This window comes from Podarcis liolepis (assembly GCF_965112155.1).
Source record: "Podarcis liolepis genome assembly, chromosome: 1".
NCBI lineage: Eukaryota > Metazoa > Chordata > Lepidosauria > Squamata > Lacertidae > Podarcis > Podarcis liolepis.
Window position 1 is genome coordinate 121,208,346 of NC_139554.1, and position 23,699 is coordinate 121,232,044.

The window sequence follows — 23,699 nt, forward strand, 5'->3', positions numbered from 1 at the left end:
AAGAAAGGACAGAGGTCAGATTCATTTCACTAACTATTAGAGTTGCATTGATCTCCCACCTCCACTTTGGACAGACTTTCCATTTGAGGGCAGGAATATGCCCTCAAAAAGGGGCAAGAAGCTGCTCTAGAAGTCACTCTTCAATTCCTACTCCTTTCTGTATTCCTGCAGAACATTAAGAAAAATGGGCATGATCTAATTTGTTCATTGTTTCCAAGGGTAGGAGGAAATAATAATAATACAACCCAGTTTGTGTACAATATCCCCAGCAAACTAGGAAAGAGTGATGGGCCTGTTTTCTTTCCAACCCCTCCCTTTGCACACCAGTTAGCTTGGCCTTGGTCCAGTATATCTGAAGGAGCGTCTCCACCCCCATCGTTCTACCCGGACACTGAGGTCCAGCCTTCTGGCGGTTCCCTCACTGTGAGAAGCCAAGTTACAGGGAACCAGGCAGAGGCCTTCTCGGTAGTGGTGCCCACCCTGTGGAACACCCTCCCACCAGATGTCAAAGGGAATAACAACTACCAGACTTTTAGAAGACATCTGAAGGCAGCCCTGTTTAGGGAAGCTTTTAATGTTTGATGTATCACAGTATTTTAATATTTTTTTGGAAGCCGCCCAGAGTGGCTGGGGAAGCCCAGTCAGATGGGCGGGATATAAATAATAAATTATTATTATTATTATTATTAAACACTTTTACAGTGGTTTAATGTTGGTTTACTAGCCAGGATCAAGCATGAAATCACAAGGCTCCATACCAGATATAACCATGATCTGTAGTTTAAGATAATGTAACAGGTGTAACCTGGCATGCAAAGGAAAAAGTGAGGGAGGATTGTGTGGGCTTGACACTTTATTTATAAATATTTGCATGCCGCTATATCATAAAATATATAAAAGTGGTTTACAAGAATATCTATATGTAATTTTTTTAAGGGGGGCATTTAAAATCAGTGAGCATCAGCTAACTAAGATGGAAAGATGCTTTCTTAATTGCCTACATAGAAAAGTTTTCAGCAGGCATTTAAAGATTGAAATAAAAGGCACCTGCTGGATTTCTGCTGGCAGAGCATTCCACAAGGCTGGGTCAATGACACTAAAGGCTCAGTTTCTTTTCGCTGTCAGATAAGCCTTGCCAGCTTGGGAGACAACCAACATCACTCCTGCGGATGACCTCAGTGATTGGGCTGGGATGTGAGGGTTTAGGTGGGTCCTAAGATACCCTGAGCCTACGTTGTTCAAGAATTTGTTAAGTATAATTGATTTAATTCACACAGAAATGGAAAATGTATGTGTATCAATTAAGGTTTAATTAGGAAAATGGCTAATTGTTTATTACTAACATTGGGGTTTTCCCACAGTAGCTTTTCTAAGGGACTCTAAACTCCTAAATGAATTAATGATTACCTGTTGGTTGTTTCTCTACTCTGTGCTGAGAGTGAACCTTTGATCATGTGATGAAGGTATTGGGTTGCAAACCTCCATTTTGTTGGGAGTTGCCTTTGTGTCTTTTGTCTCAAAGCTCTGTGAAGTAAGGACATGTAAAAGACCCTCTTCGACTGTGTGAGAGAAAACAGATCCAGGCTAAAATGGATGCTGTGGGGGAGAGACAGACCTCTGCTTCTAGGTCTGTTGGAATTATTTCATATTTTCTCAGATGATGAGCCTGTGCTGGACAGCAGAAGACAATGGATGTATATTTTTGGATGTATCATTTGATGTTTCTGTTTTATTCTGAAGAGCTCTGCTAGTAAACGATGAATAATATTTTAATGGGCCCGGAGAAGGATATCTTCCCCAAAGGCACCAGTTCTTTTGCTTCTAGTCACTTCAAACTGCACAATATTAATATCTGCAACAGAATTTGTATGGCTACAGAGAACAAGTTGAATCTTGAGACTGCTGCACCCCCTATTATACGCTGAGAGAAGGAAATAGGGAAGAACTCTAGAATGTAAGAACATAAGTAGAATCTTGCTAGATCAGACCAAAAATGCACCTTCCTATTTCCCACAGTGGCACACTTGGATAGCTCAGTTGGTAAGAGCATGGTGCTGGCAACACCAAAGTCACAGGTTCGATCCCCGTGTGGGACAGCTGCATATTCCTGCATTCATTGCAGGGATGGACTAGATGATCATCAGGGTCCCTTCCAACTCTACAATTTTATGATTCACCAGAGTTCTATGGGAAGACACAAGCAGGTCATGAGCACAGACTCCCTCTCCCTAACTTGTGCTCCTCAGCAACTGATATCGAGAGGCAGGCGTTACCACAGCTGGTGCCACTAAACATGGGGATATCACAGTTATTGGAAATCTACAATAGTAGCCATTTCTCACAGGTGCAGGGGCTCCAATAAACAAATGGGGTCTCCAAACTGCAAAGGTTTCGCTGTCCATTTTCAGTGAATGCATTTGCTCCTGGACACATTTGCCTCCTTGAATAAATAAGGCCACCTGTATCTGCAATGGATTTATGTATCCGATTGACTGCAGATCTCTGGATCAAGGTATTTGTCTCTAACTGGTGTGAAGAAGCAAAACAACAGCAACTGCAAATACTTCTCGAAATCCCTGAGTGTACATTTATTTAAACGACTGGCCCTGTTTTCCAGCACGAGGAAAGAAAGGACATTTTCAGAAACTGAAACCAGAGAAACAGAATTAGCATCTCATAACCAAACACAATCTGACACAGTATCAAATATCTTCCTTGTACAAAGGGACTGTGGTTTCCAAAGGAAAAACCAGGATGGAGAGAACTTGAAAGAATAGGATGACCAGTAAGGATGCCGGTAGATAGCATCAAATGTGACAAATTGGATGAGCTGACAGAAAGTTGATGAACTCTTTTGATATGACCCTAAAAATAGCAAGGGGATGCTTGCTCACTGACACTTCTTTAATGGCAGATGGATATGCATGACCTAACTTTTAAGATAAGTGTCAAGAATATTGATGTGAGGAGTACAGGAGATCATTTTGCTGGCACTGCTGCGGGAGGCGGTTTGCATGATTAATGATGCTTCTTGGATTTCTTTCTCCCAGAGGAAGAAATGGGATGAACCTCTGTCACCCCAAAGGTACAAAGGAGGTCTGGATGGAGGGGGGAAAGATGGCTTTGCCCACAAAGAAAGTGCCCTTTCCCACACTGGGGGGAAACGAACAGTAGCAAAAAGAGAGCGACGATGCTGATGAAGCAAAGGACTCTGCCTCCCTGCCTGCCTGTGAAGTGCCTCTATCACTGCTGCAAATAAATTTATGAAAAAAATAGCCTCGACAATTCTCAGCCTTGGTTTGCGAAGTTCAGAAACTGTCTTTGAAGATTCCGTGTCCGCTCAACAGGAGGCTGTTAGGAGGAGATGGACAAGACCAGTTTTGTTTGTAGGTGGTGACCGGTGTGGAGTGATACGGTTAGGAAAGTAGGCAGCCTAGGCTAGAATTGGAGAGTACGAAGAAGCCGTCACAAGAAAGGAGAGGAGGATTTTTAGAAAAGAGTTGGTTACAAGAGCCACAAGGTAAGTTCAGACAACTGTGTCAGCCCAAAGCTGTTTCAGATGCAGTGGTGTAGCATAGGTTGGCGGAGCCCGGGGCAGGGCAAGTGTTATGGCCCTCGTGATGGAATGGGCAGCCCAGCAGTGCTGGGCTGTTATGCTAGGAAGCTGCCGCCACAGCGCCCTTGCACACCAGAGCCCAGCAGAGGAGAGGCACGACAGGGGAGCAGCGGGGCCCTGCCCTTAGCAGCGTAGCAACCCTGCCGGCACCCGGAGTGGACCAAAGTTGTTGAGCTTCCCCCCTGAAAATCAAAGCTGTTTTAGAAAATCAAAGTTGTTGAGCTATGGGAGGGTTCCTCTCCCATATTCAGCAGCCAGGGCTGCATGCATGAAGCTCTCTTGCCGAAGCTGCAAGGACGTATATTTCAGCTGTCTGAGGAACACCTGTTCACTGAAAGAAGAGTTTGGGTTTGATATCCCTACTTTATCACTACCCTAAGGAGTCTCAAAGGGGCTAACAATCGGCTTTCCCTTCCTCCCCCACAACAAACACTCTCTGAGCTGAGTGAGGCTGAGAGACTTCAGAGAAGTGTGACTAGCCCAAGGTCACCCAGCAGCTGAATGTGGAGGAGCGGGGAAGCGAACCCGGTTCACCAGGTTATGAGTCTACTGCTCTTAACCACTACACCACACTGGCTCTCAGTGGGTGGAGAGAGGACTTCCTCCCCCTATCATAGTACTAGTACCTAGGGTCACCCGGTGAAACTACATGGTGGGGGATTAAGGACAAATGAAAGCAATAGTACATAATTAAATTATGGGATTCACTTCCACAAGATGTAGTGATGAGTACCACCTCTCCTGGTACCTCCTGGTACCAGGTACCACCTCTCCTGGTATGCCCCACGGAGGACCTTAAGGTCCACAAATGACAACATCTTGGAGGTCCCAAGTCACAAGGTGGTTAGATTGGTCTCAACTAGGGCCAGGGCCTTTTCAGTACTGGCCCTGACATGGTGGAAGGCTCTGTCACAAGAGACTAGGACCCTGCGGGACCTGACATCTTTCCGCAGGGCCTGCAAGACAGAGCTGTTCCACCTGGCCTTTGGTTTGGACTCGGTCTGACCCTTATGTCTTCCCTCTCCTTACGGTCTTGATCTATGGGCTACTTTTAAAAGGAGGCTGCATTTTAAAATTGCATTTTAACCTGTATTTTAAATTGGGTCGTCCCCCCCTTATTATGTTTCTATTGTAATTTTACTGGAGTTAGCCGATCTGGCCAGGGAGGGTGGGGTATAAATAAAAATTATTATTATTAGTATTATTATTAGGCTATCAGTGACTACTAGCAGGGGTGCCAACTTGAACAAAATGGGGGGGGGAGGTAAGCTCCATCCCACACAATCAACCACACACACCATTTGACTGGCAATGCCAGGAAGGGGCACCAGCCCCTCAAATATTTTATTCAGGGTGTCTGAAGGGACCTTGGCCTCCAGAAATTGGTTCCTATGGCTACTGGTCACACTAGCCATATTACTTCCAGTATCAATAGCTGATGCCTCTAAATACCAGTTACTAGGGACTATTTTACCAACACCCTGACCCCCGCAAGTGTCTAGGTTTTGGGGGAAAGAGTTGTCATTCTATAATACTTGGGTGTTTTTTGAAAAAAAAATTCTGTATAAAAATATACATAATCTGCATTTTTGTTGCCCATATGCTCTCTTGCATGCTTCTGATCAATATTGCCGGTATTGCCTAAGAAATGTGAGCTGCTGCAGCTAACAAGATGACTAAGCGCAGATCAATAAAGCAAGCAGGAGATTCCAGTTGAGAAGCAGCTGAACAAAGGAAGGTTACAGGGCTGCCCCTTCCTCCAGCTAGCCAGAGCTCTGTCTAATTATGACCCCCAGAAAGCAAACCCGAATCGCTTCTCCTTGTCGATACCCTGGTTATTGCGGAAAGCAACATTTGAAGAAGCCTGTGGAGGGACTTCAAACATTTACCACTTTTGTGAAGCATCTCATACGGATCCCTTCCTGCTAGAAGGAAAGATGTGTGGGGAGGGGGCAGGAAGAGGAGGGATGGAGCCGCATTTCGACTAATGTGCATGTAGGAATGCTAGCGAGGTGATTTTTGCCCTGAGCAAGAGCTTCGCTTCAATTCCTTCAACAGCCTGAAAGCTGCTTGAGTCCAGATATGCACCTAAAATTGTATGTCATTTTTTTTTTTTAAAAAAAGCCCTCATGACGGGCAGCTAACACACCTTTCGTTTGTGAAATACATTTTCTCAAATGTCATTGAAAGAAAATTGAGCGACCGTTGGAACTGAGAAGGAAAGAAACACTGTACTGTATTTTTCGCTCTGTAAGACGCACCTGACCATAAGGCAAACCTAGTTTTAGAGGCGGAGAACAAGAACAAAAATATTCTCTCCCTCTCTGCGCAGTGCCTCTCCAGCAAAGCGGGGGGAGAAACGGAAGGGGCTCCATTTCTCCTCCCGCTTCGCTGAAGGGGCACTGCGCAGTTCTCCCTCTCCAGCGAAGCAAAGTCAGAACAGCAAGAGGGATCGCTGCGCACTGATCCCTCTTGCTCTCCTGGCTTCAGCAATAGATGCGCAGCTGCATTCGCCCCATAAGACGCACACACATTTCCCCTTACTTTTTAGGAGGGGAAAAGTGCATCTTATACAACAAAAAATATGGTATATATTTCTAGAAAAGTACGCCTATACTTGTATAAAACCGAAACCTCTTACATTAGCAACCTAGATTAATGATTTTAAAATTATTACTTACTTTTTATCTTGCAGTCTCTCTCTCTATATATATCACAAATTCTTTAAAGTATCTCCCTACTTCCTGAAACTATATTTCAGGTTGAAATACCTGAAAGGAGGCAGCTGGGGGCAGGCCAGAGTTGGAACTCCTATATTTAGAAATATAGAAATGAAAACTTTGATATTCCAACCTGAAGGCAACTTTCATTTTCAGGTCTTTTTGCCATTGAAAACTGAACCTCTCTGAATTCAGACATCTCTGTCGCCCTAATTACAAAATAAGAATGAATGGAAGCATCCAATTTTACACTGTACAAAGAGCTGGTCAATGTATACAAGAGCTACAAGACCGCAATGTTTTTTCCTGAATATACAGAGAATGGTTGAAAGCTTTCTGTCTCCTTTCTTTAGAGAGGTTCTGTGAGCTGGGAAGTCACTAGAGATGGGACAAATCTGACAATTTCATATGCTTTCATTTTTCCATTTAGGTCTCCCCATTTCTGCAACATTTTGCTTTTTTAAAAACAGCCTTAGGAAAATTAGTCAGAATTTCAATGCTAATTCTCCTAAGAAACACATTTTTTGTAAGCTGTTTCAACCAATATACATATTTTTGGAACATCTCCTCATTCTAGGGTTGTCATGTGTCTGGAATTTCCCGACATAGCTGGGACTTAGCCCTCGTAAACAGTAAATCTGGATGTATGGCAACCCATGTCGGAAGTGTAGATTTTGGTGAATTTCCTTAAAAATAGCTCAAAACTTCTTTTTTGAGATTTTGCAAAACAATCTCAACAATGGTGGAGTCTCCTTCTTTGGAGGTCTTTAAGCAGAGGCTTGACAACCATATGTCAGGAGTGCTCTGATGGTGTTTCCTGCTTGGCAGGGGGTTGGACTCGATGGCCCTTGTGGTCTCTTCCAACTCTATGATTCTATGATTCTATTCTATGATTCTAACTTTGGCCAAGAAGAAGAAAGAAGGAAAGAAGGAAAGAAGGAAAGAAGGAAAGAAAGAAAGAAAGAAAGAAAGAAAGAAAGAAAGAAAGAAAGAAAGAAAGAAAGAAAAAGAAGCTCAACAACCTTTGTGTCTGGATTTTCACTCTTTGAAATATGGCAACCCTACCTTATGCAATACATTTCTGTATGTTATTTACACTAATATAATGCATTTTTATTCACACTTTCCTGTAATATATAGGGTTGCCATGCTTCAGAAAGTGGGCCGAGGTTGCTGAACTTTTCTTTTTTGTCAACAACAAAAATGAGGTTTTGAGCTATTTTTAATGGTCTCGCACACATTGTTTGGAAAACTGCATCACACATTTTGCAGAAGTGTGACTTTCAAAGGGTGGCTGAAATGTACCCAAGGATGAGGCCAGATTCACTTTAGAGGCAAGGACATTCTCTCACACCCCCTGCCACCCATGGACCACCAGCAGGGTTACAATGTATAATGTGGTAATTATGAGAGGAACAATGGGTTTTGTATTCCGTGCCAGGAGCAGAGAAGATAATGATTCCCTAAAAGTTGCTGGTTTCTTACTGAAGTTTGGAAAAAAGAGTGGCAGTGTTTTAAATAATCCATCCTCCAAATTACCCTCTCTTATCTGAAGTGACAAAAATTGGAATAGAGGGGAAGGAAACCCTTTTCATAACCTATGCCAATATTCTCGGGACTGTGAGATTGCTGATGCCACTGCTTCTATAAAGAAAATTCAAAATGCCCAGGATTAAATGGAAGGAAAACAAGTTTTTTTAAAAAATTGCTCAGATGCCAAACGGAAGATAAAACAAGCCAAATCAGGCTCTATCAGAGAAGCCCATGCATGCTCGTTTAGAGCTGAAAGGAACTTTCAACATTGCATTACATTGCTCTGTACTGTTACTGATAAAGCAGCACAGATCTAGAACTCAGGTATTTTGAGTTTGCCTTATCAAATGCAGTGACTGTGATTGCCTGCTTAGATGTTTGCAGCCAGAGAACTGGGCCGGCTGTTTCAGTGTGGAAAATTCAGCCTTGCTACCACCATCAACAGCTTCTTGGCCTTTATTATCCTCTCGGGGCTGCCACTTCATCACGCTGCAATGATTTCTGCCTGCCGTGCAGCTGATTCGAGGCACAGAGCCCTCCTCTATCCACAATCTTTACCTAGAACTCCATTTGCCAGCAGACACTATTACCCTTATTGCCAGGCATTGCATCCCTGCCCCACAACACCCATCTCTGGAAAACAGCTTCATAGTAATGCACAGAATGGTGAGAGAAACTACACAGCGGCTTCACAGTGCATAATGTTAGCGGAACACGCTGGGAAGAGATAAAGCTCTAGGTAGCAGCACCATGTTTGAGCAGCAGAAATGTGTGCAGCTACTGTTCTGTCGCAATGTCATGTTTTAGCTGCTTAACTGCATTCTGCCCTACCAGTCTCAACGGGCAGCAGCTGGCGCTGTCCATGGGTATGTAAACAAAACAGCAAACAAATATATAATAAATAAAATAATGCTTACAAAGAACCCTTTAATCAGACAAGAGCAGAATGAAATAGATGTTGCTGCATCTTACTTATCAGGCATTCATAACAGCACTGCCAGACGATGGCAAAGTAGAGGGGGGAAATAACTATTTGTGGAAGCGAAGAATCAAGGAAGTCAAAGGACGTCAGCTTCTTGCAGTGCCTCCTATTGAGAATAAATTAAACGAAACAGCTGATATTCTGTTGCATGACCAAGGTCATTCCAATCACGGAGATGAAGGAAAGGAAATCTTATTAAATGGTGCTGTGAAAAACCACAACAAACTGTTCGCAAAGGAGCAAGTGAAGTACCCAGGAACCAACTCCCTCAGCCCCTAGTCAAAATGCAACAAAGTCAATCAGTTAAATATTTCAACCTAATAACATGGGTTTCCCCTAAGCGACTTCATATACAGACTTGGCTTGTTTTTCCTGATTCTTGTTTAATCCATTCTCATCATAGCTAGATAGAGCCACATTCCTATTTTTAAATGAAATTGTAAGTGAAATACCCCTGGGAGGGGGTGTTTTTGATGTACAACACACATAGCTTTAAGTCTCAGATAATGTAGAGAGAGACAGAGAGAGAGAGAGAGAGAGAGAGAGAGAAAGAGAGAGATTGAGATTAAAAGTCATGAGGGATTTCCCCCCTTTCTCTCTCTCTCTCTCTCTCTCTCTCTCTCTCTCTCTCTCTCTTTATCTAGTCAGAAATATATTTTCCCATTATGTAATGCTGTCAGGAATTGATAATGCTAGTCATAACAGGTCTACATTCTAATTCAGTGCACCGCTATCTTTTGGAAATGCGCTGCCACTGATTATGGAACAGTCCGTTGGCACCTATTATATTTAGAGGAAGGGTTATTTATGACATTTCCACCCTTCGTTTCCCTCCAAGGAGCTTAGGCTGGAGCTTTCTCCTCACAACCACCTTGCAAAGTAGTTTATTCTGAGACGGAGGTACTTCTAGAAAATCAATGACAGAGACGGTGATTTGGTGGCATTCAGATCTGGAAACACAACCTGGGATGTAGGAACGTCTTCTTTCTTCTTCTTTCTTTCTTTCTTCTTTGGCGATCACTCGTAGCCAAGTAAGATTGTCTTCCATGAACATGGTCTTAAACAGTGAGTCCGCAAGTGACTGTGGAGGCCAATTTTGGATCCACATGTCCTTCCACAGTGGGGACATAGGTTTCCAGGTGGGAGTTGATTATGGTGAGAGTTTGCCAAACGTGCCTCCCACACCTTCCTCTAATCATGTTTCTCCCTTTTGTCCTGAGTTTGAGCATCTTCAAAGCCCATGACACCTTTGGTAAAGGCTGTTCTCCACTTGGAGCACTTGCAGACCAGTCAGTGTTTCCCAGTTGTCGGTGTTTATACTACGTTTTTTTTAGATTTGCCTTGAGAGAGTCTTTAAACCTCTTTTGTTGACCACCGGCATTACGCTTTCCAGTTTTAAGTACAGAATATAGTAGTTGCTTTGGAAGACGATAATCAGGCATCCGCACAACATGACCAGTCCAACAAAGTTGATGTTGAAGAATCATTGCTTCAATACTGGTGATCTTTGCTTCTTCTAGTACACTGGCATTAGTTCGCCTGTCTTCCCAAGTGATGTGTAAAAAATTTTGGAGACACCGTTGATGGAATCTTTCGAGGAGTTGGAGATGGTGTTTATAAGTGGTCCATGTTTCACAAGCATACAGCAAGGTTGGTAGTACAATAGCATTGTAAACAATAGCATTGTAAACGAAACGGAGGGAACCTTCTACCACCTTTGGTGGACCTGCCCGAGGATTAAGGCTTTCTGGGAAATGATCTATAATGAAATTAAAAAAGTTCTGAAGAGAACCTTTAATAAAAAGCCAGAAGCCTTTCTCCTGGGTATGGTGGGCCAAATGGTGCCAAAGAAGGATAGGACATTCTTTATGTATGCCACAACAGCAGCAAGAATTCTTCTAGCAAAGTATTGGAAGACACAAGATCTACCCACGTTGGAAGAATGGCAGACGAAGGTGATTGACTATATGGGACTGGCAGAGATGACTGGCAGAATACGAGACCGAGGGAAAGAGGCGGTGGATGAAGACTGGAACAAGTTTAAAGTTTACCTTAAAAATTGTTGTAATTTGGAAAATTAGAGGATCAGGGTTATAAGAGATAAAGAACTACAGTTGTTTTAAATATATTTTGGAAGTTAAATTCACGAAATAGAAATAAGTGTAATACAAAAGGGTTGCTGGAAAATCTTGAAACAAGAATGCAGAAAAGGGGTGGTATGGGGAAGTCATTTTTGTGTTTATTTATGTTTTTGTTTTGTTTTATTCTTTATTTATGGAAAATGAATAAAAATTTATATTAAAAAAAAACAAAAAACAAGCATTTTGGTTTTGCTGCCGGAGCGCAGAGGTGATCACACTAGCTTAGGGTTACCAGACATCCCCGGGGACAGTCCCTGGATTTGCAAATCTGTCCCCAGAATGTCCCGAGATTTGCAAATCTGTCCCCGGGAAACGTGGCAGCGGCAATCTCAGCAGCCCGGAGCCAGCCTGGTAGCGCAGTTGGCTCTGGCTGGTTTCAGGAGCTGCTCGCTGCCATAGCGCCCACCATTTTCCCTCACCAGAAGTCCCCATATGATGTGTCTTATGCACAGCACATCATATGGGGACTTCTGGTGAGGAAAAATGGTGGGCACCACGGCAGCGAGCAGCTCCTGAAAGCAACCAGAGCCAACTGCGCTACCAGGCTGGCTCTGGGTTGCTGCCACTGCCAAGGGGGAACCAGGGACGTCCAACGGTACAGATCTCCTGCCCCCCTTCCCCCTTTGTTTTGACTGATGGGGGAGGCTCAGGAGTTGCGGGTAGCTGGCCGTTGCCTAGTTTTTTAAAAAAACCTCTGCACATTTATGTTTCACAGGGTGCGAAAGAAGGGCTTTGCACCTTTATACAATATGCATGTGTGCTTGGGCCCAGGCTCTTTTGCCTCACCATCCCCACTACTGACTCCCTGTTGCTACTCAGCTTAAAAAAAAAAGTGTCCCCGGATTCATTGAAAAAAATCTGGTAGCCATACACTAGCTTCAACTATTGCCCTGTTCAAATCCAGAAGTACGACACAAGCTAGCTCCACCCCCCTGCATCACCATCTGTGTTACCCCGCCCCCATGAGTTGGAGGGTGACTGTCTGAAGAAGAGAGCTGCCAGTATGCATGTTGTTGAACTTTGAGTAATCAGTGTTGTAAATCTCCTGAGTAGCCTTCCTGTGCATTATCATCCATTTATTAAATTTGTATACTTCCGTATACCCACAGGTCTCAGGGCAGTTCACAACATAAAATCATATTATATAAAACACGAAATACATAATAAAAACAAAAACAAGAACAACCAAATAACTGCCCCCCTCCCCAAAACATTTTAAAAGAACATTGGATATCAATCTGCCAAAGGCCTGGTTAAAGAGGAATGTTTCTGCCTGGTGGCTAAAGGTGTAGAGTCATACCTCGGGTTGTGAACATGATCTGTGCAGGAGGCATGTTCGGAACCCACAGCATTCACAGCCTGAAGCACTGCATCTGTGCACATGTGTGACGCGATTAGGCTTTTCTGCACATGGGCATGACATTATTTTGTGCTTCTGCGCATGCGAGAGCGCAGAAAGCAGCAAGTAACCTGTTCCGGTACTTCTGGGTTCGGTGCACTCTGTAACCTGAAAATGCGCAACCTGCAGCGTTTGTAACCCGCGGTGTTGTTGTTGTTGTTTAGTCGTTTAGTCGTGTCTGACTCTTCATGACCCCATGGACCAGAGCACGCCAGGCACTCCTGTCTTCCACTGCCTCCCGCAGTTTGGTCAAACTCATGCTGGTAGCTTCGAGAACACTGTCCAACCATCTCGTTCTCTGTTGTCCCCTTCTCCTTGTGCCCTCCATCTTTCCCAGCATCAGGGTCTTTTCCAGGGAGTCTTCTCTTCTCATGAGGTGGCCAGAGTATTGGAGCCTCAGCTTCAGGATCTGTCCTTCCAGTGAGCACTCAGGACTGATTTCCTTCAGAATGGATAGGTTTGATCTTCTTGCAGTCCATGGGACTCTCAAGAGTCTCCTCCAGCACCATAATTCAAAAGCATCAATTCTTCGGCGATCAGCCTTCTTTATGGTCCAGCTCTCACTTCCATAGATCACTACTGGGAAAGCCATGGCTTTAACTTGGTTAAAGCTTTAACTTATAGCTTTAACTTGGTTAAAATTATACAGTCATACCCGAGGTACAACTGTATAATTAAGGTGCCAGTTGAACCTCCTTGGGGAGCGCATTCCAGAAATGGGGAGCCACTGCAGAAAAGGCCCGTTCTCATGCTGACACTCTACGGACCTCTCGTGGAGGAGGTAAAGTAAAGGTAAAGGACCCCTGGGCAGTTATGTCCAGTCGAATTCGACTATGGGGTGTGGCGCTCATCTCCGCTTTCAGGCCGAGGGAGCCGGTGTTGGTCCACAGACAGCTTCTCCGGGTCATGTGGCCAGCATGACTAAACCGCTTCTGGTGCAACGGAACACTGTGATGAGTGCCAGAGCACATGGAAATGCCGTTTACCTTCCCGCCTCAGTGGTACCTATTTATCTACTCGCGCTGGTGTGCTTTAGAACTGCTAGGTTGGCAGGAGCTGGGACAGAGCAACGAGAGCTCACCCGACACATGGGTTGGAACTGCTGGCCTTACGATTGGCAGGCCCAACAACTTGGTGGTTTAGACCACAGCGCCAATCGCCACCCACGGAGGAGGCACATGAAGCAGGGCCTCAGAAAATGATCTCAGGGTTCTTATGGAAAGAGGCAGTCCTTGAGGTATTGTGGACCTGAGCTGTTTAAGGTACCTTGCTCCAAACACACCAATTTACAGAGGGCAACAGATACAAGTGGCAGAGGATGGAATTAGCATGTGTTCTATTTCTGGATTTGAATTGGGAGATAGTTGCCTGGAGATTTTAGCCTGTTTTCCCACATCCAAACCTTTGCCATGACTCCTTGCTGGAAAAATTATGGAATGGAATGTGAGAAATCCATTTTCACCTAACTGGGATATTTTGCCCCTCTTGTATTATTTCTGTTTGCCAATAGCCACCCCATAAAAGAAAAAAGCAGCTGGGGAAACAAATTAAACATCATAAAACCCTATGAGATTACATGGCGTGTGCAAGAGGTGAAAGTCACACACACACAGAAAGAAGATTCCACCTAAACATTAGGAAGAACTTCCTGACAGTAAGAGCTGTTCGACAGTGGAATTTGCTGCCAAGGAGTGTGGTGGAGTCTCCTACTTTGGAGGTCTTTAAGCAGAGGCTTGACAACCATATCTCAGGAGTGCTCTGATGGTGTTTCCTGCTTGGCAGGGGGTTGGACTCGATGGCCCTTGTGGTCTCTTCCAACTCTATGATTCTATGATTCTATGATTCTAGGATGGTACCTTATTTAAGCTCATTTATCTTATTGAGCATGGCAGAGACATGGGTACTGAGCATGCGTGGAGGGACTAACAGGAGGGATTAGCAAGCATTAAAAAGCTTCCAATTTGCTTTGGAGCAGGGATTTCTGCATTTTGAATATGCAGAAACAAACATAAATGATGCACGAAGTATTTATGAACTGGGGCATAAATGTGCAGCGCTGGTTCGTGGCAGCTCAGGATTCTCCTGTGCAATACCGTCAGCAGCACTGCAAATACAATTTCTGAGTTTATCCGTAGCCGTTGCTAATATAACATAATGTTGCAGATGAGTGGCTACATGATATTATGAGGAAACAAGCAAAGCACAGCAGCCTAAGGGGAATGGATACATTATAGTGTGTAGAGCGTGAGACTCTTAATCTGAGGGCTGTGGGTTAGAGCCCCATGTTGGGCAAAAGATTCCTGCACTGCAGAGGGTTGGACTAGATGACCCTCGCGGTCCCTTCCAACTCTACAATTCTATACGTACATATGGGTTTATCTATATATCTTTAAATATGAAAGCCTCTGCAACAAAGTTGGTCCCAAGTTCTTTCAATGAATCTTGTCAATGCAAATCCTAAAAGAGGACATCCATTCATTGCAAAAAAATTTTGAAAAATTAAATAACTGTTATTTGGTTTGACAAATATAGAACTATAACAGTACAATACAAAATACATATCCATATTTAGAGATTTCTTCAAATCTCTGAACTTCCCACCTTCCCCTCCATGGGTCCTATTGTCATCCTTTTCAACTGCATATTATTTCATAATCCGTGTTTAATGTTCTCCATTTGTCCATAATATTTGCTACATTGCAAGCGTTATTGCAATCCTGCAAGTGCTTACAGTGGTTGCTTAGATAAATTATAATTTCCACCCCCATTCTTTGTTGAAGTTTTGGTCTTCTTGGTTCCTGAGCTTTCCGGTCAGTCTTGCCATTTCGAAATGGCTTTCATTGCAAAAATTATCCCCCACTTCCTGAAACCCTAAGAGGCAGGGGCACCATCTGGGGGGTGCCGAGGGGCCAGAGCCCCCCAATATTTTGCAAGAAGGGGTCTCTCTCCCCCCCCAAAAAATTATGTGGTGATCCTCAAAAGGATGTTCCAGGACAAAGATGCTTAGTCCTGCCGTGTCCTTTGGAGAACTGCCAGGGATGTAGCATGGCTAAGCATCTTGACCAGGGGTCAGCAAACTTTTTCAGCAGGAGGCTGGTCCACTGTCCCTCAGACCATGTGGTGGGCCGGACTATATTTTGAAAAATAAAATAAAATGAATGAATTCCTATGCCCCACAAATAACCCAGAGATGCATTTTAAATAAAAGCACACATTCTACTCATGTAAAAACACGCTGATTCCCGGACCGTCCACAGGCCAGATTGAGAAGGCGATTGTGCGACATCCAGCCCCCAGGCCATAGGTTGCCTACCCCTGATCTTGACCCTGGCGTGTCCCTTTGAGGATCACCAGAGCAACACCCCAGAAGGCACGGTGGCGATCTCTTCCTGGGATGCACAGGGCAAAATGACTTTGTTCCAAGTATGCCTTTCATAAGCGAAGGCAGCTGGCGGTGGATGGGTGATGGACTGAGGGGGGTAGCCTGCCTCGTCTGGGTGTGTGTGTCACACGTGTGACATCATGCATGTGCTACAACCCCCCCCAATGTTGGGTAGAACTTGGTGTGCCTGCTAGGAGGTTTCACACCTTCCTTCCTTTCTGAAACATTTCTTCTCTTTCTTCCAGAAAGCTGGGAACTCTCTAATAGCTCACTCCAGCCTTTTATTTATTAAGCTGCTCACGCCAATAATAGTACTACAAGCTGGAGCTTGCACTGCTCCTGCTGTTTATTTATTTCCTTCAGAGCAAATTATAAGACATAGTGCATTTTCAAGCTATGCGCTTGTGGACAAACCAAACAGCTTTCATGTCAATGTTCATTCACCATATAGTTGAGATCTTTCATTAGTGAAAATGAGGCATAAGACAACTCATGTAAAACATGGCCTCAATTCATTAAAAAGGAAATTAAAACATGGTGCCGGACAGGAACCGTCTCAGAAGTCGGCAGAATGTAAGCTGTTCCTTTGGAGCAGGTTGATCAGCCAAATAACATTGTGCTCTTTTGATGATCTAAAGGGCTACCTAAGAAGAAGAGCCCTGCTGGATCAATATCTGAGCACAACAGCCTTCCCCCGGCTGGCGACTCCCAGAAACTGGTCTTCTGTCTCCGACAGTGGAGGTACAACATACCTTAGCTCTACGGATCTCTCTAATTCTCCTTTAAGACCACTCAAGTTGCTGGACATCACTCCATCTTGCTGGAAGTGAACTCTGCAAGTACTATCTTTTGCCTGTCCTTAATCTTCCAAATGGACCATAAAGAAGGCTGATCGCCGAAGAATGGATGCTTTTGAATTATGGTGCTGGAGGAGACTCTTGAGAGTCCCGTGGACTGCAAGAAGAACAAACCTATCCATTCTGAAGGAAATCAGCCCTGAGTGCTCACTGGAAGGACAGATCCTGAAGCTGAGGCTCCAATATTTGGCCACCTCATGAGAAGCGAAGACTCCCTGGAAAAGACCCTGATGTTGGGAAAGATGGAGGGCACAAGGAGAAGGGGATGACAGAAGACGAGATGGTTGGACAGTGTTCTTGAAGCTACCAGCATGAGTTTGACTAAACTGCGGGAGGCAGTGGAAGACAGGAGTGCCTGGCATGCTCTGGTCCATGGGGTCACGAAGAGTCGGACACGACTAAACGACTAAACAGCAACAATCTTCCAAAACTCAGCTTAATTGGGTGGCCAAAGTTTTGTCGTATTCTACTCTAGGTACTTCCTAAGACTTCAGAAGACCAAGCGAGTTAAAAAAAAGCAACCACTTCACCCCTTTGAAGGACAGATGCAATCTCATAAGCTGTCCTTGGAAGTCTCACCAGTTTCCAATGTGGTTTTCTATGTGGCAAAACTGTAGAATAAAAGGAATATGCTCTATGGTTCCCATAGTCCCCCGATATGCAATGAGTCTTGAGCACTATGCACAATAGCATTGTATAAAATTATCACGAATGTATGGGGTGTACACACATAGTGATCTATGTGCCACTCAGAGGCATACCTAGGCTCCTTTGTGCCCTTGTTAAGGAGTTGTATCAGTGACACCACCATTCCTTGCACCCTTGGCAAGGAGATATGCCTGGCCATCCACAGCAGCTGAGGAATGGTCTGGGGCCACTTTGACCCAAAGTGGAGAGGCATGATTTGCACCTGCGTGGACCTGTGCTTTTTTTTTGGTGGTGGTGGGGAAACCTGTCCAACCCCTAGGTATGCACAACACATTTTGTGAGGACAAATCTCAGAACAGTGACCATATGGCGGCATGTATAGACTCTGCACACTAGGACAATTGTCTGAAGTGGGCAATGATGTTCATGATTCCTTTTCAGCAGAGGCACTATCTACAGGGGGCAGAAGGGACTTCGTCCCCCTCAATATTTGTGGGCAGGGGGCTGAGCCCCCCAATACTGAGGGGGCCGCAATCCCCCACCACTGCCAGGCGGGCACTTGTCCACCGGGTGGGGGCAGGAAGCATGGGAGGGGAAGATTACCCTCTGTGCCCCATCTCCCACTGCTGATGGGAGAGTGCTGGCATCCTGGGTGGGAGTGGGACACGTCACATGACCCCAGGTCCCCTCAGTGTGTGGGGGACGTTGGTGCCCCTGCTTTTTAGATTCCTGAATGAGCTGCATCTCAGTGTCTTCTCTTGTGCTTTGGAAGATATATGTTATGTGAAATTCCCCACCCACTAATATCATAAAGAAAAGAGAGTGTGCCGGATTTACCTCTTATCCTAAAGCAAAGTTACAGGCTATTATCATTTTTCAATATCTTAGCAAAAAGGTTTGACACATAGTAATTTTTAGTTTTTTTAAAAAACTCCTTAATTTGAAGGGACACTGTCAGGTAGTTTAAGCTCAGAATGTGACCTACTTTTAAATGTTACAAATTACAATCTAGGACAGGCTTCCTTTTCAGATTTTTGTTGTTTATTACTAAACATGACAAAGGAACACCGCTGACAGCAAGAAGGCTTTGGATCAAGACTCTCATACATTTGTTCAATTGGGGAGGAAATTCCCACCCAGATGGAGTAACCTAGGATACCTCTGTGAGCTAGATAAGTGCAAAGCCTTCCTTTACAACAAGAATTCAAATGGAACCCCTCTACCCTCAAAACTTTATAAATCATGGATGGGGAACCTGAAGTATACCTGAAGAAGCGCCTCCACCCCCATCGTTCACCTCAGGCACTGAGCTCCAGCGCTGAGGGCCTTCTGGCGGTTCCCTCACTGTGAGAAGTGAATCTACAGGGAACCAGGCAGAGGGCCTTCTTGGTAGTGGCACCTGCCCTGTGGAACACCCTCCCATCAGATGTCAAGGAAATAAACAACTATCTGACTTTTAGAAGACATCTGAAGGCAGCCCTGTTTAGGGAAGTTTTTAATGTTTGGTGCTTTATTGTATTTTTAATATTTTGTTGGAAGCCGCCTAGAGTGGCTGGGGAAACCCAGCCAGATGGGTGGGGTATAAATAATAAATTCTTATTCTTATTCTTATTCTTATTCTTATTCTTATTCTTACCCGAGGTGCTGTCAGGCTTCAAGGGATTGCTCCCCCCCCCCCAGCAGTAGATAAGCAGAACAAAGGAAAAGGAGTCTTCTTACCAGTTAGAAACTTTAAAGATCACAGCGAGAGAACAAAGAACCCATCTCCTAGAAATGGCGGTGCTCCCAATTAAGGCTCACCCCCCCCTTCCGACCCTATTAATCTACAACACTCAACATATTGTAATCTGAGTTTGTACCCTCTGTGCTTTCTGTTCTGCCACTTTCTCAGCTCTTCTTGACCTTGGACTGAGAGGAGGAATGCGGTCCAAAGACAGGGAATCTGTTAACTCTCTCTCTCTTCCAGTGCTGCTTCTTCTAGCTGTTCCCCATCCAGTACTTCCCAGCTTCTGCCTTCTGAACTACGTCCCTCTGCAAACCACGGTTCCAAATCTATATTGTCCTCCTGCTCCTGGGAAGATTCAGGATCAGGGGTTGGCTCCCACCATTCTTCCTCAGTGCAGCCCTCCTCAGCACGGTCCCTGACAGGTACTTTTGATACTGTCAGACTACAACTCCCATCATTCCTGGCCATTGGGCTGTCAGCATCGCCCTAGAGCCAGTGCGCCAACTGGACTCATGTACCTCAACCCCGACTGGGCTAGGCGAGCTGGGTAGCACCGCCAGAGACCTCCTTTTCCCACAGGAACAGGTCACAGTGCTGTGGACTCACAGCTTAGAGCTGAGAGCACCGGATTCACTGTCTCAATAATACAGTCGTTGCGCAGCAGAGTTTTGCAGAGTCTTGCAGAGTATAAACCACTCGGAGAGCAGCTCTGTAGAATATCTTCCTTTTATTCTGTAACTACAACTATGATACAAAACTATATACAGAGCTGAATATTCTAAGCATAAATCAATGCTACACTGAGAGTCTGCAGCTGCACTTAGCAATCTTATCTCTAGGATCTCTAACACTCTCACTTTCTCCGATACACTGACTGACTGACTGTCTCTCACACACACAGATATGTTGCTGGGCAGAATAAGTAGATAGGCAGGACACGCCTCCTCTTCTCTGGAGAGTCAGCAGAGACCATCAGGAGATGATCAGGAGATTCTTGGGTATGGAAGGGGTGAAATCTCCTCATGGGCATGCTGTCTGGAGCTGATGGGCCCCAGATTCCCCATCCCAGATCTAGAGGGAGATAACCTCAGTTTTCCTGAATGGTCGATCCTGCCAGCACAGGTTCCTCCCCATGCCTCAGTGAGCAACTAGGGGAGCAGGTGGTATCTCCAGGGCCAGGGATGGACCAGGGATGTGCATTTGCTGATCTGCAATGGAAAGAGTTAGGTCCACAGTAGCAAAACACCTTTATTTCCTTGGGAGCTTGCCTAATTTCTGACTATGGGGGTTACCGTTTTGGGTCCTGAATCATGGCTGAATGCCCCCCTAAAACACACAAGGAGCTTGATAAGACTGACACAATGCATTCTGAGATCATGCTCTGTCAAAAAAGGATACTGATCAATGACATGGCCTATATTTCTTAGGGCAGAAAGTATTCCTATGTGATCCCCCCCCCCCCCAGTAAATGTAACTCAAAATCTGAAATAAGCTGGACAAATCTCCAAAGTGTTCCCAGCAAAACAAACACACCAAGGACCCTGTTTTATAGATCCCGAGTGAGTAATCGGAAGACATCATTTCAGGGATGTTATCAAAGAGAAAATGTTGTTTCCTTGTATAGTAATCAGCAATATGAGAGGCATTAAAATCCACTGTGTTAAAGTGCAGAGGCAGCATCCATAAAATAATCTCTAAATACAATCAAAGCAGCGTGGCAGATAAGACGAAAGCTACGAACGGTAAGGAGCCCAGGGTTTTGTAAATGGTTCTAAAACCGAGGTGTGAACTTCTCATGAACCTTGGTTTTACTGTTACCTGATTAATAATTTGCAAAGCGTTAGGCTGTTTTTAACATAGATTCTTTTGACTTAAGTTTCTCAGTGAAGGTTATTCCGTAAAAGCTGTACAGAAAACTGGAGGCCACTTTCTGGATTTTAAGATGCAGGTTCAGAAGAATGCAATCACCATGGATAAAAAGATGGCACACCATCAGGAGTGAGGTCTTCTGTCTGGGAAGTGGGACTTGCTCCTGAATGGAGATAGTTAGAATTGCAGCCTAAGAGCAGAATCCAATAAGCTCTAAGTATTTGAGAATGCAACGCCTTACGCATGCAATCCTACCCTTCTCCTTAGTATAATCTAAGAAACTGCCAAGAACACATTGGGCGCAAAGGATACAAAGCCCCATGGATTCCCTGAGGGGGTCTGATTCAAAGGGGCAGGGGTGCTAACTTCCATAAAATATAGGTAAGCCCTGCTTGCACCACATGGTCAATCACATGACGCGGTGCACACACACCATTCGAATGGCCATGCCCAACAACTTTGCGGGGGCCCTGGCCTCTCAAATATTTTATGGGGGGCAAAGACCCCTTGGCCCCTAGGAGTAGGCTCCTATGAACGGAGGCCAATCTGAGGGTCTCCTAGAGCTGTTTCAGCAAATAATAAGGGGATGGTATTATTCCCTTTTGCTGTGACCAGCATGAGCTACCAGGTTTTGAAATGCAGCAATGGATTCCTCACTCTGTCCCCCAGTTCCCTGGTGCCCGGGATTTTGATTGCTCTGTAACCATTAGTACTGATATTTCCACTCTTGAGCCCCACTTACTGGATCAGGGCAATTATTTCTGAACTCTGCGTCTTGACAAGCTGAAGCCATAATTATGCTTTTATAAATATCCAGCACAAAGGTCCTTTTGAAACAAGGAGACAGTTTTTTTAAAAAAAATGTGCGTTGTACACGCACAAACATAGCCTATTGTTATTTGCACCTCACATCACAGATAGATGGCGAACACCTTGCTGTCTCACGGGGCCAGCAGAATCTTAATAAGTGAACCTCGGCACATGCCAAAAAAATAAGACGCACTTCATCTTTCCATTGTCTGGCATGCCAACGGCAGAAGCCAAGTGTTTGGCTTCAACATCTCCTCTGAAGCTAACGGGGTCTTGCCTTCACAAAACTCCATTTCCCCAACACAAAGGAAACCACAAGCGGAAGCAATTATACATCCCTTGCCATGTTTTTAAATGATAACACTCCAAGTATTCCTATTCTCAGTGCTAAAGTCAAGCTGTGACAATTTGCACAAGCACTTAAGACTCCTTGCAAATTAGTCCTTCTGGTACAGCAGATCTGAAATGAAATGAAATGAAGACACAGCTCTCCGCCCGAAAAGACAACAGTCGATAAGACCTTAAATAACATTTACATATTATATGTAATATTTCAAAAAATGCTATATTAAGCTTGAACTGGGGCTATATTTTACTGGAGTTTCTAGACAAATTAAAGCCATTTATCATTCTTTAAAAAAAACACACCCCACAAACCCCACCACAATCTGTTCTAAAATATCTCATTAACTTTGCATCCAAAGGCAAATGTTGTAATGCGTATTTCTGCTCGGTCTGAAGACACAAACAGCCAGAAAAGAGCTATAAGAAATTATTGGTTTCAGCTTCATGACATGCTGGTCTCTTCTTTTCTTTTTTATTGAATGAACTTGAAGCACTGTGGATGCTGCCTTGATTAACACAAATGTATAGGAGGCAGGCGGTAAAAAAAATGGCAGCCTTCTTTGGGGGAGTTTCCTTGTTAAGATGAAAGGAGGTGTCAGATTTAAAAGCAGCGCTGTCAACTGATTGATGATTTTTTAATCTTTGATTATTCTGGCTTTTAACTGATTAATTGCGGCACTTAAATTGCATGGAATTAATTTAAGCATTGCAAACTCAATAAGTGCATGTATTTTGGGGAACGTGACGGAAGGCAACTTTTAACCTGAAACCCGAGATAACTCACACTTCGAATGAACTAAGGCTATTATTCACCGATGGAATATCACATAATTTTTCCAGCATATTTGCGAACGGAGAATACACTCCATCTCAGTGACATATCAGCCATCAGGCATTGCCATCACCAAATAAACAAGTTCAAAGCTGGTCAGTATTGTGTAAGGTCCAGGTTTAAAAGCCACTGAGACATTTCTGAGCTCTCTCAGCGATAGTTACGCGGTTAGGAAGAGTCAAAGAGGTCTGTGGGCAGCATAAGGACACACAGAGATAAATATGATTCAGTTTGTATTCACTTGAAGGGAAATCTTCCTAAATTCCACTTTGTGAAACAATATGTGGACTGACAGTTGCACTGCTCTGAATTTTGCAATGAAGTTCTCCAACCGAATAATGTATGCAAAATTGCATATATGAGGAGAAAGTGTGTACAAATGCAGATAATCAGCGACCAATTCCTTAACTGAAGCTTGAAATCCTCTTTAAGATAACCCTTCATCACCAAGAAAATAGAGATAGAGATAGAGATAGAGAGATATAGATAGTGAACTAAAGATGCAACCACCTATGGTTTCAATTTCACAAATACAGCCAAAGGAAATGTGTCCCTCCACCAAATAAAATAAAATAAACTCTTTCTTCCTAGGGTAGCATAGGGTTAACACTTACCTGCATAATCCGTTCTTGCGTAATGTCCATCTTCTGACTTTGTAGTGGTGGTTGTGTTATCTGAAAGACAAAACATGTGTTCTGTTTTGCTACGTTCTGCTCGGGTATCTCCTGCTCTGCTAAAGTGTTGTCTTGTAGTTTTAAATCACGGCACCAGGCCGTACCCAACAAAGTTGGCCTGTTTTCGTAAGGACTTCTGCTTGTGGAACAGAATGTTGGAAATTC

General features: G+C 44.2%; 1 protein-coding gene across 1 annotated transcript in view; it reads right to left on the reverse strand.

The window, feature by feature from the left end:
• The window catches only part of LOC310699522 (tomoregulin-2), a gene marked incomplete at its 5' end in the record, with an annotated part of 58,277 nt that overhangs the window by 26,736 nt on the left and 7,842 nt on the right, over positions 1-23,699 (reverse strand). The window contains one exon of the mRNA XM_083487539.1: positions 23,475-23,534. Within this exon, the coding sequence (XP_083343665.1) occupies positions 23,475-23,534 (60 nt within the window). The remainder of the gene's footprint in view (positions 1-23,474; positions 23,535-23,699) is intronic.